This window comes from Pholcus phalangioides, unplaced genomic scaffold (genome assembly GCF_987345545.1).
Source record: "Pholcus phalangioides strain wild (caught in Gottingen) unplaced genomic scaffold, Ppha-v1.0 ptg000007l_1, whole genome shotgun sequence".
In the NCBI taxonomy this organism is placed as follows: Eukaryota; Metazoa; Arthropoda; class Arachnida; order Araneae; family Pholcidae; genus Pholcus; species Pholcus phalangioides.
In genome coordinates this window covers 42,978,192-42,995,973 of record NW_028301600.1, presented here as the reverse complement: position 1 = coordinate 42,995,973, position 17,782 = coordinate 42,978,192, and the positions used below count along the sequence as shown (strand labels likewise).

At 35.2% G+C, this 17,782-nt stretch overlaps 1 protein-coding gene across 9 annotated transcripts in view; it reads left to right on the top strand.

Moving 5' to 3' along the window:
- Positions 1 to 17,782, top strand: part of HUWE1 (HECT, UBA and WWE domain containing E3 ubiquitin protein ligase 1) — a 564,154-nt gene that overhangs the window by 184,624 nt on the left and 361,748 nt on the right. For all 9 annotated transcript variants that reach the window (XM_089233267.1, XM_089233272.1, XM_089233273.1 and 6 more), the window contains exons 26-28: positions 3,535 to 3,780; positions 6,359 to 6,562; positions 10,499 to 10,774. In XM_089233267.1, the coding sequence (XP_089089393.1) occupies positions 3,535 to 3,780; positions 6,359 to 6,562; positions 10,499 to 10,774 (726 nt within the window). The remainder of the gene's footprint in view (positions 1 to 3,534; positions 3,781 to 6,358; positions 6,563 to 10,498; positions 10,775 to 17,782) is intronic.

Here is a 17,782-nt window from a genome sequence, read left to right as displayed (position 1 = left end):
TACCCCAAAACATTATGTGCAGGGGTTGGATTGCAAACTTAGTGGAATTGAAAGCACATTCACATTGTTACCATGACGTAAGCCTACTCTGATCTGTTGTTGATCAAGCACTTCTGTTTTTCCACCTCACAGCCAGAACACAGTGGTCACATATTTAAAATTTCTTGTGTAAGTTGCAGTTGTTTAAATGACTTAATTGTTGAGGTTTCCATGAATTATGAAATCATGCCATGCTAATTGCATTATCATTTTGCCTTGACTGGAGATTATATCCATTCTGTGAGCAAATTTCCCATGTGCTAGATGAGTACAGTCATCTATTTTACATTTTAAAGTATTTTTTTCCCCTTCGCCATACAAAATTCCATGGCCTCAGGAGCATTCATGCAAATTTTAAAGTCATTCTGACCAATGGTATTTTACAGTGTTTTGAAATTAGAACTTTATTACAGTCTCACTGTATATTATATCGTAAATCATTGCTAATTAATGTGCATTAATTATTTAAACACTTATTTATCTATTTTTTATTATAGTTTTTGCAAAATAGCGTCCTAATTAAGCATAGTTGAGAAAGTAACTGGAGAAAACATCCTTGTTATAGGGTAAATAAAATAACGTTAAGAATTCTCAGAGACAATAATTCCTTGAGTTAAGTTATAACTGAATTGCAAAAGTTGGTGTTTATTAAAATGTAAGATATTTATAGATTAATTAATATGGGAATTGTGGTAATTATATTAATAAGCATTTTGTTTTAATTAATTATTAGAAGTTTGAATGATTTTTCATAAATTTTATAGTTTTTAATGTAAATGCTATTAAAATCAAAAAACCTGGTTTAAACAAAAAAAAAACTCAGTTTTTTTGGTTTTTTCAAAACCCCTGATAATTTAATAATAAAGGGAGTAAAATTACTTTAGTTATTTAATTATTAATACTTCGACAATCCCGCTTATGCTCCCACTTATAACGGTTTCCCCCTTGGTGCGACTAATTTTTGTCTCAATTCTAAGTAACTCTCAACAAAAACTTCCGTTTAAAGCATTTTCCTGCTTACAACGTTTTCTCATAATCGTTTTTTGAAAACGTAAGTGGGATTCCAAACTGGAGAACCAAAATTGAAATTATAACGGACCACAATTCCCTGACGTATCTGACGATTTGTTAAAATTTCTACGGATTTTTGCAGAAAATTAGATTTTACGCGATCTTTCACATTGTCGTGATGTCAATGACTGCCATCGTCATTAGGGAAGACACCCATAGGGGACAGCTGTGGTCATTCCCATCAAGCAGCCGTAAAAAAGTCTTGATGACTGCATTTAAGCAACTGACAAAGATGTAACTTTGTTTACGTAGCATTTATCAGCAATATGACCTTGGTTGCCAAAATTCCTGTATAATCGTTATTTTATTCCATTAACAGCGGTTCTGTAAATACAATTTTTCTCATCAGCAGCTTTGTATTTTATAGTTTTTAAATTGTTTCCTTCGATTAAATATGTTTTCAGAAAGAAAATATAAAACTTTAAGCTATATAAAGCTTTTAAAAGTTCATATACCCGAGATTATCAATCACTGATAGCATCCATAAAAGGAAACACTTATGTTTTATAAACAGTATGTAGATGTGATTTCTCTATTTAGCATGGAAAGACTGACATGGAATTATATTCTGCTCAGGGGCAATGCAGAAACTACTTTTGGGGAATAATGGATCTTTGTCTTAATGGATTTGAAAAAATTTTGCTTTGAAATTTTTCTTTTTGATCAAGTCTATGAGTGCTGGGGGAGGGTACGCCCCTCGGGAGAATCTCCGGATTTCTGGATTCCAGAAGTTGGCACATCTGAAAACAGTTATTGGATTGTGGATATAATAAAGCAAATAAAAATGTAAAACTTCTCCCTAAAAAGTCATTTTGGAAAATAAAGGACTCGTGGAGTAGATTAAAAAACTTGAAATAGCTGATAGTATGAAAAACTTTCAATGGTTGTTCACAGCAGCTATAGTACAAATTCAAGGCCCTCTTCACTAGTACCATTCTATAATCCCCAACAAAACATTCAGGCATTCACCAATGTGGCGCGGGTGATGCCATGTTGGTGTCAACCGCCAGCTGGAACAAGATAGTGATACCAATGGTGTTACCCAAAGTAAAAGTGTTAGTCACACAGATGCTCCACACCTTAATTTTGAAGGTGTAAACACAGTTAACAGCAATTTATTTATTTATACTTATATCGTTTGCCCTGTAGACCTATACAAGAGCATGAGGTTAAATGCAACATAGATAATCAATGCACTTGGACATATACAAGATTTGATATTTTTTGCGAATAAAGAATCTCAAGCTATATTTTTTTAAATGAAACTTTTTTTGGTGGGATTAACTGTTAAATGTTAACAACATCCATCCCATTTCCTTTAACTTTTTTTCATACTGTAGAGAGCTCTGAGCATGATTCCCTACAATTTTTTTTTTTTTCACTATTTAATCTGTTTTAAGGTCAAAAAATGAGTTTCCAAGAGTTTTTTTTTCTTTTTTTTCTGTTAGCACTGGGCTGTTGCTTCAATATCAGTTGTTGGTTGTTGTGTTTAGTGTATATACAATTTCAATGAATATTGATTCCAGCACTTGATAAACACACAAGTGTGCAGTCATATTAAAGAGGGGAGCAGTACAGACAAGATTCAGGAATAGAATTGATTACTTTTGCTACAGCGTGTGTCTACCTTCAAATTGTGAGGTTTCAAGGAAGCTGCGAAATAAGAAAAAAGTGGTTTATTCCTACATTTTAATATTGCACTAGAAACCAATTCTTCAGGAATCAAACAAAAATTTTTCCGCAAAAGCACAAAAACTAAAATGCATTCAAGCCACATAAAACACTTTGGAACCTTTTCGAAATATAAGGGACTGTTTCTTGACATCTCAAACTTGTATCTGTGTTGAGCTATGTTAAAATTGCTATTTTATTTTTATTAACTTTTAGATAGTTTTCACAATAAAGAAAAGAAGAAAAAATTTATAGAAGCTCTTAACCCCTTTACAGTGTCACCCTAGTCCAGTTCAGATAACGGAAAAGTGCACTATTATTGTTTTGATGATCATATTTGTGACAAGAACTTTTTTTTATTTTTTAGGATGCCAAACTGGAGTTTGTTCTTAGTTATGTGTTATATCAATAAATACAAAGCTTTCCATTTTTTTGCATTTTCTGAAACGTCACTGCCCTGTGGTTAAAGCTGCTAGTGCATGCCACACAAAAACCTTCTTTATAATGGGCTGTTTAAAGGCCTCTATGATAATACGATCTGATGCGACCAATCTTTTAACAGGAGTTATGAAAGTTGAAAATTTGTAAAAAAAAAAAAAATAAAATTAACGTTGAAATTTATCTGAAGCCTGATATATAACCCCACCCCTCCTACTTGTTTTCTGGTGATGCTTATAAAAGTTGAAATAAGATGACTAATATAATTTCATTTCAAAATGAATTATCAAGTTCAGAAAACCTATATATTTTCAGAATTTGGCTCATGAGCCTCAAGTTTTGAGACAAGGCCTACTGCATCTCAATGAAGTATTGCAAAACTTAGAACCTCTGCATAGATGTCTTGATCCTCCTGGTGGTAGTGTACTCCTGGAAGAATTGATAAATGCTCCTAATTTGAATGATGCTACATCTAGTGCTCAGTCTACTCCTTTACTTCACAATATGGCTGCAGCATATGCTTATATCATCATGTTTATCCATGTATGTAGGACTGGGCAGGTGAGTTATGAAATTATCTTTAAGCTTGTGCTTAATAATTTATAAATGTGATAGTCATGATCACTGGAACTTTATTTTACAAGCATAGTTTTTCCGTTAACTGAATCTTGCCTTGCACTTCCAGATTTTTTTTTTTTGTGTGTGTGTGTATTTGAAGCGGGTAGACAGAAAAAGGAATAGTCATATAGTCAATTTTTCACAATAATACATTTATTCTCAAACATGAGCATTATACACAACAATTTTGAACATATTTATCACATTTAAGATCTTTGCTTTTTTCTTAAATATCCGGTTGCAACTGGAGCAGTTGTTTACAACTTGCAACAAAATATTCAAGTCTCTTACCGAGTGAGTAGTAGCTTGTACTGTATTTAGAAGCGTCTCAGATTTTTTCCTACCATTCAATTGTCAGAATTTCGGTTCACCTTTTGAGATCGTTATGTAGCAACACAAACTGATGAATTTGGCAGATGACATTAATTCCTTTCCTGATGCATTAGTAGACTCGGAAAAAGTCCATCTGATCAGACCAGAACTCATCAAAGGTCTAGAACCATTGGCTGTTGAGGAATCCGTTAAACATCTCGGCATCACATCAACAGATGGCCAGATCGTCACAGAGGCAGGTGAAACATCAAAACAGCACTGTAATAACCAAATGCATATAGTGATAGACAGTATTAGAATTGAAAAATGAGTCACTTGTGCCACAGATCAGTGAATACAAGAACCTACTGGTCCGCTAACATCATAAATGGAAGTAAGTTCGTGGTCCCAGCTGACTCAAAACAGTTTTCTAATACTGTTGTTCTTCTATTCGATTCTTCAAGTTTCATGATCTCTTCTATCTTAAAGAAATTTGACTTCCATACAATATTCCAGCCAACAAATATACTCACCTTTTCCCATCTGAAAGATCCTATCTCACCGTCCAAAGAATCTGGTATCTACTTCATCCCATGCAAGAATTGCGAAAATGGATATATTGGCCAAAGTAGGAGAAATCAAAATATTCGAGTTCTGGAACGCCGAAAGCATGTTGAGAAGGGACAGACAGATAGTTCGGCTATTGCTCAACACTGTTGGCAACGTTCACATTATTTTGATTTTGATAAAGCGTTTGTTTTAAAAAAGCAACACACAATTCCAAATTAAATTTTCTCGAGGGATACTTCATCAGAACATGCCAGAATTTCCTCGTTAATGATGGAAGAAACATGCCACCTCTTTCCTCAGCTTGGACAGGCTTTATTAACCTTGGTCGTGACAAAACTTTCAACACTTTGCAACAGATGGCTCCCCAATTCGCATCCAAAGATCACTCGGACGCAGCAAATACAAAGGTGAACTCTTCGGATGACCAGACGTAAACATCACCCCTCCACGACTCATTCGTGTGAATTCTGACCATGAGGTCCTGATGACGGCTCTCCATTGAAGAGCTGAAACGCGTCGACCAATTGAATTTATTTGTCTTGAAAACGTGGCAATTTTTGCATAAAACAATATTGGTTTTTATACGAAAGACATGGCTCCCTCATCATGGAGTGGGGCCCTGTGCTGGAATCTCTTGCAGGTCCATAAGCCAGAGTTTTCCCATGGGACTGGGGAGAGGGACTCTACAGTGAATTTATAGCATCAAAAAACAAACAATGAGGGTAATCGTCCTGGGCCTTGGGACTATAACCCCGTTCTTGTAAGGAGCCATGATTAAAGACAATTTTGTTTTTTTTTTGTGAAGAAAAAGTAGTTTTTTTTTTTAAATTATTTATTTTTTAAATCTTGTGAAACTTGCTAGATGTCTGTATATACTATCTGCAAGTGCATATGCAGTGATGGATTGCATTGAATATTCATAAATTACTAAGGGCTAAGGCAAACTTGAAATTAGTTTCAGGGCATGAGGGATGCACTTCTTACCATATTAAATCATATTGCCATAGACAGAAAAGCAGAAGTGGACACTTGTTACACAACCCCCCCCCCCCCCGTTCAAGAAACAACCTGCATCCACTTATGCTTGGGAGTGTAGATTATGTAGCTTGAGCCCTCCCCCCGAGTGAACTGCCCCACTCCTTGGTCAAACTCAACATTCAGCACTACTAATAAGCTTCATGAAAATGTTGCTATGGGTGTATATAATCAGAGCTCATCACATTGAAGCAATGTTTGTCTGCTCTATTGATGCTCAATGTACATACAGTTTACAATGGTGAACTGCTTGTAGATTAGGAGCGCCAGTTCATATAACCATCTCATTTGCATGTTTCCACCGAAGTCACTCTTACCAGCGCCAACCATTGGCTGTTTTTTGAGCGGGGGTTTTCCTGTCTTAAATAAGTTCCAGTGACCTAGCTATGCTAACCCTGCAAACCGTTTATTTCAGTAATTTTTCCGGTTTTTATGAATTTTTAAAGTTTCTGCAGACTTTTTGCCCACTCTGTAGTTTGTTTGTTTCCAGTGTAAAAATATGGGGTAAATTTTCCTGTTGCTAAATTTTAATTAGCTTATAGCCAAATCAATAAATTATGTATGTGATTTGTTGAGATTTTTGAAATGTATATTTTTTCATTAGGTTGATATCAGAACCATTTCTGTTAGCCACTGGGGGTCAGAACTTGGACTGCATGTGCTTAAAGGACTTAGTAAATTGTATACATCATTAGTTTGGGAAAGTACTATTCTCCTCGCATTGTGTAGCCCTGATAACATATTGAGCCCTGACTGTCAATTTGGAAGATATCAGTTGGAGAAACTTCTTCCGAAGGATGCTGGAAAGGTAGGGTTTGTTTATATTGTATGTGTTGGAAACAGTGCTATGGTTGAAAAAAAAACCCTAAGAAATAAATTTGCTTAACATAATGAACATATCTTCTTAAACTATCTTTTTTTACCATGGGTGAAGATGCAGGGGTTGGGCATGCCAGTGTCAGTGACGGAGCCGACTGATATAATGTATATGCATACATATAAATTGGCATCATAATCATGACCCTCCTTCAGCCTTTAAAGTTTATCGCCACCTATGTTTTTTACTTTAATATTTTAAGGCCCAAGTCATTTTGATCATCTTTTAAGCCCCAAAGCAGAATGTGTCAAAATCTGTGACTTACGTCGCAGAACAATTACCGCTACTGCAGAACAATTTGGAATTTTAAGAAAAAGTGCAAAAAACACTATTACATGTATAGGGATTTTTACCGCAGAACATTTCCAGTCAGCCGAGGGCTCGTCGCAGAACAGTAATAAACATTCTGCTTTGGGGCTTTTAAGGATATACTTAAAAGGTGTTCAAATAAAAAATTTTGAAGTTTCGTCTCATTTTCATGTGAACTGTCCCCAATAAATAGGACATAAGGTGGATGTGTAGTCCAAAAGTTAAAAACAGTAAAATTTCTAGTTTTTCCCTTTCTCAGCTTAAAAAGACTTGCTTATTTGTATTTCTGGTCAATTTGGACCATAAACTGCTGAAAACTAGACTATGAGCGTAATTTGACGTTTTTTTAAGAACCAATTTAATTCAAGTTCATTGGTAATCTTCATACAGATGAATATATGGAAAAATAACATTTGCCGTCCTTCTAAGAGACATCATACAGTGTACATTCCTCTTGAATAGAGAACTTTCCTTGGCATAAAATCAGCACCACTTTTGTTTGTATGGGATATTTTAGTTTATATTAGTCTTTTTATTTTTATCCTTTTTTTTAATGTAATATATCAATTTTTTTAGATTATATGCAACACAGCAGGGCCGGTGTAGAACTGGATACATACAGATCAATAGTGTTTAGCAGTTTTCATTCACATTTTTTCATCGGGTTCTCCCTTGAAGCTTGTTTAGGAAAGTTGTTATAGGTGCTAGAGGAGCTCTGATACAACAAAAACATTAATAGGGGTCTAGACAGACTCGTAACTATTCTAGGGCCACCAGGGCACCACAATGAATGAATGAATGCCAGAACTTCGCAACTGGACTTATCCCGTTATCGAGATCTCTTCCAGCTTGGCTTCATGGTGGCAGAGTCTGAAACACTATTTTGTGTCAAAAAAAGAAGTTAATTTTTTTTTTTTTTAAAGCATATTTTCCCCTGACAATTGGGTACTATTGCGATTAACAAATTTTGTGATTACAGACGAGATGGAGTTGGTGAAAAGTCTCTTAGTTTCGTTAAGATGGATGAATGTACGCATAATAGGATGGAGGTATAGTTTAAACGCAATTGGAGGGGGGGGGGCATGTCATCTCTGTTATCAACCGGGGCACCACAGTAAATGTGCACTCATTTTACATTATAATTTTTCATAGCGGGGCCCCAACGAAAAGTCTGCCTCAGGGGGGCCCCCCTATGAAGGCATACTATGGCCCTGGGCCTAGGGTTGCCAAACGACGTGAAAGGATATATGTGCAGGGTTGAATTACATTGAATGTTCATGAATTATTTGAGAGCTTCGGCTTTCTCTCAAAGTTCCCTGGGGCGGGCTTCGGTGGTGTGAGCGCTTAGGTTCTAGTACGTATGGGGAGGGGTGCTGTATTTAAATGAAGTTTAAAATTTTTTATAAATTTACAATTTATAATTTTTTGATCTTTTTAGAAAAATTTGAGTTTTTTTTTCAATTTTGCTATGGATGTTTTCGGGGAAAGGGAAGGGGCAAAAGTTCTTGCTTTGGCTTCTAGCGTGTATGTGCATGTTTTGGAAAAGTCAAATAAATGGTTTTGTCATTTCAGTATTGCATGGTTTAGCAGTGACGGATACTTCAGAAAAACTTTAAATGGACTCTAATTTGTGAAGGAAAATTGTTTTGAATTATTTGTTCTAACTATTTTTGGCAAAACTTTCAGCATTTAGGAAAAAATTACCCCTTATATTATATATTCCATTTTTACTTCTCTTCCATTTTCAAAATTTCTGCTCTAAAATAGATGTGTGATACTTGTATAATATTTCATTATGTGATATTATTTGTAATTGCATTTTTAATTATGTTGCTGTATTTTATAAATAGGACATCCATATTAGACATCTTTTTCTTAGTCTCCTCATTGGGCATTTTGTCTGTTGTGGCCTTGTATTTGTGTAACATGATTCAAGAAATTAAATAACCTTGTGGAATCAATTGGCTTTCACCCGGGGAAAACTATTGTTATGAAACTATTGGATATAGCTGCGAAATAATTTTGTTATGATGTCAGTGGCCAAACCTCTGGTCTCATCCACATCCCACGACCTCACCCTACAACAGGGTGTCTACCATCACAGAAGTCCAGAAATAGTTAAAATTTGAATAAAGGTCACAAATTTATGATTTTCTAGAGATTTTTCCCCTGAAACCTGGGCTTTGGAGAAGATGTGGCATTCAATATTTTATCTTCTCTCACTCTCAGGTTTCTTTTCTATTTTTTTTGCCCTGGAGAGATGGATGGGCGAGTAGCAACAGGAAAGAGCAATGCCAATGTGTAGTCAACCCCTACATCAGTGCAGACTCTACCCGACCCTCAGCTGCAGCCCTGTCAGCCTTATGCGAGCCGATCTCCCCATTAAAAAGTCTTGTCACAGAAAGCAACGGATTTACATATAATACAAGTACATTACAATTCACTTGTGAAATATAGATGGCTGCACTGAATAATCAAACACTATATATGTACCCAGACTGTTAGTTATGCACACACTTCCAGCACAACTCACTAGGTAGTAAATTCCCCATAGTGATAGACCTGAGTTGTGCTCAGTTTGGGGGGGGGAAACCCTGTAAGCCCCATCCTTGTGGGGCCAGGTGAAAAAGCACCTTCCCTCGCCTACGTTTTTTTAATTTTCTCTATCTTTACCTAGCTATAATGAACAACGATATCCTACAGTATATGCATGTGACCAAAAACGAGACCGTTCAAGAGAAGACAAACATCTGACTCATTCGAGACTAATTGTGTTGCGGTGCTTGTATTCAGTTGATTATTTTCAATTACATTTTTAAAACCATAAGCACTGTGGCTGATATTTCAATAAATTTCATCTTAGTTTTTATGTAATAACAATTTTTACCGATACAATTAAATTACACAGGATATAAAATCAAATTCTTAATTTCATACTTACGGTTGTTAGTGTTCTTCACTCAAAATAATCCAACCATATTATCCTGTGATGCCTGTCAATTTTTATTGATTGCTAACACTACTGCTAATTGTGATGTGCTTCATTTCTATAACCTTAAGTTCAAGGTTTGTTGAAATACGGTTTTTCACGATTTGTAACCAGGGCTGTCGTGGTCCCCGGGCCAAATGATTTTTCTGAGGCCCTACCTGGAAAATTCTCAAATTCAACTACTGTCTAATCCTGTTTTAAGGAATACAGTTATAATGAAAATCTTGTTTTAATCAACACTTTTCTAATCCCTCTGATAGGTTTGCACATAAACAATGCAAAAACCTCAAATTCCTTTATAACAAAATTTTGTTTTAATGAAGTGATTTCTCCAGTCTCTTGAAGTAAGTTATAACTGGATTCGACTGCACTTTTCATTTTTCCAAGACCCTTCTTTTCTTGAATCCCCCTGGCCGTGCCCAGGTGAGCCCATGCATTAAGACCACTGTTTGTAGCTTCATCAACCAACATGATAAACGATACTAGTAGTATTAATTTTTCCTTTTTTTTTTTCAAAGCTGCTTACAGTTCTTGTGTTTTAATGATATTTTTGATTTGTGCTTATTTAGGCTGAAAAACTTGATGATACCAAAGTGGACAGTGAAATTGGTGCTCAAAGTGAATTTGAGCATGAATCTTCAAATGCTCATGATACTGTCTGCAGCACAGATCCTGATGAACAATGCATATGCTTTCCTGAAAAATTGGAAGATACTAGTAGTTCTTCCAGTGATAAAATGAAGACTAAACTAATGCAGATGCAATTGAAACAAGTGAAACCATTGTTGTCTGGAACATCAAGACTTGGGAGAGCTCTTGCAGAATTGTTTGGCCTTCTTGTGAAAGTGAGTTTATACATAGTTTCTACACACAGAATACCACAATAGAAATTTGTGTTTGTAAGTCAAGTATAGATTTTTTTTTGAAGTCACTGGAGATGTATGTTGCAATTATCAATTTTTATTGAACTATCATTAAACGGCAGGAAAGCAGTTATGCCATTGCCTTACTGCAGTTTTATTTCGAAATACAGCAAGAAGGTTGTGTTGAGGTTATGGCCGCACATCTTTCAGCGCATGGAATATGTACTGTGATATTTATTGTCGCTACAGAAGTAGCTACAGTAGTTGAGCCCGTTTATAATGGAATTGTATATCACAAAGTATTGGTTGTAAAAAGCTTTTTCTATCCCAGTGAACCTGCAGTACTAAAATAATGCATATAACAAATTTCCATATCTATGAATATTGGATACAACACATTAAATCAGAAAATCATGTCTAAATGTGAAGTATTACTGTACTGTTGTGAGAAAGGCTATGGGTGTGTTCTGTCTGCGTCATGTATAGCTATACTCTGTTCGTTTTAACTTGGGTCCTGATGTAAATAAAAGCACGTGTGTGATGCCCAAAATGATTGGTTGAAGAACATTTCACCTTTTCTTACTGTGCAACACTGCCAAAAATATAGTCCTTTGTCGTTTGCCTCTCGTACCATAAAATACCTCAGTTTATATTGTTTTTAAAATATTTATTCCATATTATTTCAAAGTCTGGAAGACCGGAAAAAATATTTTTTAAAGATCGGTCACAAAGCGTTTTTGCTGCTATGTCTTCAGGATGGGTGTTGACAGGATACGCCTTTCTCACTCAAACATTACCGTCCCCTTTTTAAATGGAAGTTTCATTTTATTATTATTATTCCTATTCGCAAACAGATTTGATATACACTTGCATACGCTTCAAGAGGTCTTGCAATAAAAAGAGCTTTCTTCTTTATTGTTTGATGACATATAAATGAAATACACGTGTCTATCTTGTTTGGCAGAGCCATTTGAAAATTAATTTCTTTGCAGCTGCTCTGGACTCCTATAAACAAAGTTTCTGTCAACAAGATATTTTTTTCCCACCCACATGCTTTGACATACACTGAAGGGGGGGGGGGGGGTTAACTTAACGTTCGTGGTGAATATACGCATTTCAAAAGAATTCTCACTTCTGCTTGAGCAGCTTGTTGGGCGGAAGTAATATTGGTTTCGTCGAAGGCGGCGAGCCGAAGAAGTCTGAGGATTACCACGTAGACGTGAAGGTAACGCTTTGAAACTCTGGTTCAAAAGAGTAATGCTCATTTTTGATTCAGTTAGCCTCATTATGACAGACACTATAGATCCGGTGAGAAAGCATGGCCTGGCGGCCCATTAAAGATCCCAGTCCAGGGGCTCCTGCTGCTGGATGTTCGGGTCATGGTTTGCAACCAACGCACAGATAAAAAACCAAAATTGTCTTCACAAAAAAGAGGATATCAAGAACAGGTTGAAGTAAACGTGGATGACTCTCTCATCAAATTGGAACTTCTACAGCCCGTGGATTATTATGAAATATTTAATTATACAGACCCGCAAGAAAAATAAAAAGCGTCAACACAACAGTAAGTTGCTCATAATTTGTTTCACGTTATAATTGGTAGCATATCCGGCCCAGGAAAATCATACCGTGTAAATTAGCTCAGAAATGAAATTGTAAAATTCTGAAGAAAAAAAAGTAATAAGAAAAAAAGATTTTTTCCTCACTATCTGCCGTAAAATAATAAACAACTCGCACAAACTTTTGTAACGACCATGGCCCCACATCCTGCCGCAAGACCCCCCCCCCCCAGGCTGTGATCTTTGGCGGGCCCTCAGACCAACCTTTCAACAGCCCTTCTATATAGTAAACTTTTAGCGTAAAAAAATGACAAGAATTGTCGCAGGCAATGTCGGGGCTGGAGCCCTGTCATCCCAACTCTTGAGGAGTGTGCCATGATAACGACAGAATAACTCATCAAATTTTTTTTTTTTTTGGGTGATATATACCTCTTTCTATTTTAATTAGTGTTATCAACAGTTTTTATTTCAACAAAATTTGGAGAACAGTGGAAAAAAAAAATTCCAGGAAAATTCATCATAATGAATTTACAATCTAACGTTTGAGGAAAAAACTCACGTGTTCGGAACACGTAATGAAGGGGCGGGTAAAATTACAACCAATAGAGATAAAGGATGCGGAGTGATATCAAAAATTGGTACAGCGGTTTGTTTACATCAGGACCCAAGTTAGAGCGAACAGAGTATAGATGACCATCTCCAGCTACCAATAGTGTTGGCTCTGTCGATTCCCAGAATCGCTCGAGTAAAGAGAGATCGACATAACTACAGTTTCTTTTATGTCAGTGTTTTCCCATTTTGGTAAACCTCTGCATCACACTAAATGTTTAGAAATGAAATGTGGAAGTGCTAAACTGTTAAAAGAAAAAATGAATCAAGTCTCAGCTTCAATAGTTCACCCACTAGATTGTGAAATCACAATTTTTACATAAGACTCTATGCAACAATTCTAGTAAAACCTTTTTCTTAACCCTTAACTGGCTTTGTGAAAATTGTGTGCATAACGTTTTGGTGTCATTTTCACCCCAGCAAGTAGCAATGCATTTCACTTCATTCATCTATCAATTACATTATCAAATAACTTTTCACATTTCTTCTATTTTCAAAATGATCTTCTACTAACACACATTTGAAATAAATTAAAGGATACTTTACTTTTGAAATTTTTTTTAAAAATTTATATGCAGTCAAACCTTTCTATCTCATAACTGACGCGGCCGAAAAAATTTCAAGATAGTTTTTGAAAAAAAGGTTTTATAGTGTCAGGAAGGAAAAACAGTCAAATTTGTGGACTCTCCTTCTCTTCTCCCCAGTTGCAGCATTGCTGGCGAGAGCTGCAAACACTTCGGCCCTATCTTCTTGATTTGCTCCAGAAAGTGGTGTAACATTTTTACAGCATGTGTTCAGCGTTTTTTAACTGTTACTTTTTTCTAATTTTTTTGAAGCATATTCTGCTGTTTTTTCGTGATAAAGTCTGTGCCACATATTCAAAAATAATTTCTATCATTCAAGGTCCTGCAAGTTTGTAGTGAACTATTTCCATAAAATCTGAAAATAAAATTTCCTTTTAAGTGTTTTTAATAATGCCAAAATATCAAATTTCATTTCCAACATTATTCTGAGATACGTTGAAATTCGATTCAGCCACCAGATCTGATCCTTTATCACTGGGATAACTACTATTTTACCATACACACTCCGGCCATATCGCTATATGCAATTTACTGTCATTATTGGTGATCACCTCAAGCTCATTAGGAGGAATATCTTATCTATATTCTTTCCCTGGATCGAACTAGGGACTCGATGGCAACCTTCACTGTTGTAGACAAGCATCTTATTGCCACGTCACTAAGATAACTGGTTTCAAACTCAATTTTCTTGGAGCATTTTTAAATTCTGTTGGCTGGCTTTTTTGCCATGCTGAACAAGCCATCCACATGACATCCACCCCCTCCCATATCTGCCAACCATTACAATTTTATTGCATTTGGTATTATTTTAGCAGGTTAATACGATGATATGCTTTTGTTTTAAAAAATGATTTATCTAATCACCAATATTGACTTTCTCCAGTTTATGTCGCAAACTGGTCAGCATTATAAATCGATGGTCTGTTGATTGACATCTCTCCTTTTCAACCCTTTAGCACATCCATCTAATGAACTTTTATCTTTTTAACATTTTCACGTGATTAGAAGATTCATGCATCCCAGTGAGTGAAATAATTTATTTCATATCAGATAAAACATTACGGTAGCAGAAAAATGTTAAAAGATAGCGGCACAAGCAATTTTTTCGTTACTGATCTGTTCTCTTTCTGAGAATCTTTCCTTTTGAATGAAACCACACCACTTTTTCTCATGCTGCAATTTCTTTCCTTGATTGTAATTATATAACTTCCTAATTAATTTATAGTATGGAATTCCCCAAACCTATGTACCTCTCTCTCTTTTTTCCATGAATTGGAAAACGGGCAGTGTTATGCTTTTTATGGATATATATAAGATTTTTTTTCTTCATAGTTTGTTAGGTCTCGCCCCTGGCAGTCACTGAATTTACCTATGGCTGCCAAGATCCATCAACACAATAAGTTATAATATTTTAGCAGTTTCTTTCACCTAAGGGATAAATCCAGCTTTATGCAGAAGAAAAGGAATTTCCAAGTTCTCTTTTTACTATCATCATGGTATGGCCTTTGAGATAGTTTTTTGAAAATTACTTCGAGACAGAGATGAAAATGCATTCATTTAGTACTGTAAATGCAAGAAATTTTTTATTTTCTGATAGACAAATTTTTTCGAGAAAGAGGTTTGACTGTATTAAACTTTAACATAATTTTCATGATTAAGAAATAAATATTATTAAAATATACTCAAAAAATAAAATTCACAAATTAAATAATGTTCGATATATTTTCACAAGCACTAATATTAATCGTATTCAAAGTCAGAAACACAGTTTTTGCAACCAACAACACGACATGTTAATCAGTCTTGCGTAAGATCCACAAAAAACACCGCTGTTCTCATGCTCAACCTCAGATATCTCGGATGTTCCATGATTAATTTGAAATCCTTATCAAGAAAACTGATACTCTTCTGAATTGACTGTCAGACAAAAGAAACCTTATTCAAGTGGTGTGGTGGGGTCATTCTGACCCTTTGTGTGTGTGTGGAAACTTAGGTCGGTGATAGAGGGAGGAAAAAGAACATCACAAATTTTCCAAACATTTGTAAACAACCGACTTGAAAGGTAATGAAAATATGATTGTCCAGGTGCATTTCTTCCTCCATGGTTGGCAAGATGAGCAATGCATGGGATCCAGATAACCCACCATGCCAAGTGAGAGTAAAAAATTAGAATTGATCAACTTTAAGCCCCTAATGCAGTCTCTGCACCTTTTTACAAACCCGTACAGACATGAAAAATGGTATGTGACATTGTAAGTTCATAAATGGGTAACATGTTTAAAGGTACTGTATATTGTTTGGGACAAGAAAATTTGTTAAAACATGGAGTTTATAAATTGAAGGTTTTTGTATTTATGAACTGCTAGTTTTTTTTCACAGTATATTTGTCTATACATGTAGCTGTCTTGAAACACTGAAAATATTAAATATCTCTATTTCAATAGTAATTTAAAATGGAAATCACGGGTAAACTTTCTGCATAATAAATTGAGATACATGATTTTCAAGTTTTTTCATTTCAAAGGTCATGTTAACAAAGTATTCACCAAAAATTTGTATTTTTCACAGTTTCAATCACATATATTACGGTCTTTGTATATATGATTACCATAGTAATTCAACCAATATATAATCATTATAACATCCGGTCTCAAATTCTGTTATAATGCTGATGTTTTAACAGTTCACCAGCTATACTTACTTAAAGCAGTAATTCGTACAAAACACCATTTGCTCATGTGCTCTACAGTAAACCAGCGTAGACCAAATTGTATGTACTGTATACAGGTATTTTACGAAAACATTTTACCTTCATAGCTTCAGGTTTTTCAATTCAATACCATATAATATGCAAAATAATTACTAATCTACGTGATTTTAAAAGAAAGCTTAAAGTATATCTTCACATAATAAATGATATTGAAATTTGTTTCTGCATAGTACCGTAACTGCAAAACTTATTAATCTACCTTTTAATGTCTAATTGAAGTAGCACTCCGAAAGCCAGCCACAATATGTACATGTATATCCATATACATTTTCCCCCTTTTTTTATTTCAACACAATATACATTGTACATATTTTACTAGTTTATTTCATAATACTTTGTATTACTAATTAACTCAATTTTGTATTATAATTACTTGCAATTTTAATTTATATTTTTTCCATCAAAAATTTATCAGTTTTTAATTTTCTTATGATTATAACCCCAGTTTGGGCAGCCATTTGCCATCTTGGGTGATATTTTTGAGTATGCAATTGTCATTTAATAAAAGCAATTGAAATTTATGTAGTGTATTGTACTACTCAAATTCATTGTATTTTATTGAATTGCTTATGTTTAATGGTTCACTGGCAAAATTTTCAAAAACTAGATTTACTTTATTTTTTCATGTAAATTTGTTCCTTTTAATATAAGGTGGTGAATGAAGTTTTTGCCAGAAATTATAAGGGGCATCAAATCAGCTGTAGTAGTTTAGTGTACAGTCTAATTTGCATCATCTCTTGTGATTGTTTTGGGAACATGGTGTGTGTTAAAGTGTCTAGTAGTACAACAGAATTTCACTTGGATATAGGAAACATCTTGATAAATAGGTTTTAAATCATTTAACTGACTCAATGATGGACAAGTTCATTCATATTTGCTAATCAGTATTGGAAAGGGAGGAAAACTATAAATTTCTCGATTGCTTAATTACCTGTAATGAAGATTGGGTCTACTATGGACATTCTCCTCAACAATCTGGCTGGAGTTCGTTCAGTGCGAGGGCAAAAAAGGTCATCAGATGCACACTGACCTACAAGAAGGTCCTGTGGTCTGTCTGGTGAGATCACTGTGGAATAATCTGTGACTTTATTCCTGGTGGAAGGGCAATGAATCATGAAGTGTATTGTGACTGTTTGGATCATGTTAATGAAATTTTGAAGCAGAAAAGGGCACTGCTCATGAACCGCATGGACATTCCTTATCTCCAAGATAACGCTAGGCTGCACACTACGAAAGCCACAAGTCAAACATTCAGGAATTGGGTTGGGAACCTCTGGACCGCCATCCATTCTCTCCTGATTTTGCTCCCACTGACTTCCAACTATTTCGGTTTCTACAGAATCATTTGAACAAAAGCAAACCAAACATTTCTAGAGGCCAAAAAGTTAGGTCATCTGAGTTCTTAACTCGAAAACTCCAGAGTTTGAACGAGCTTCCTAAGGATTAAAACATGTTATAGATAACGATA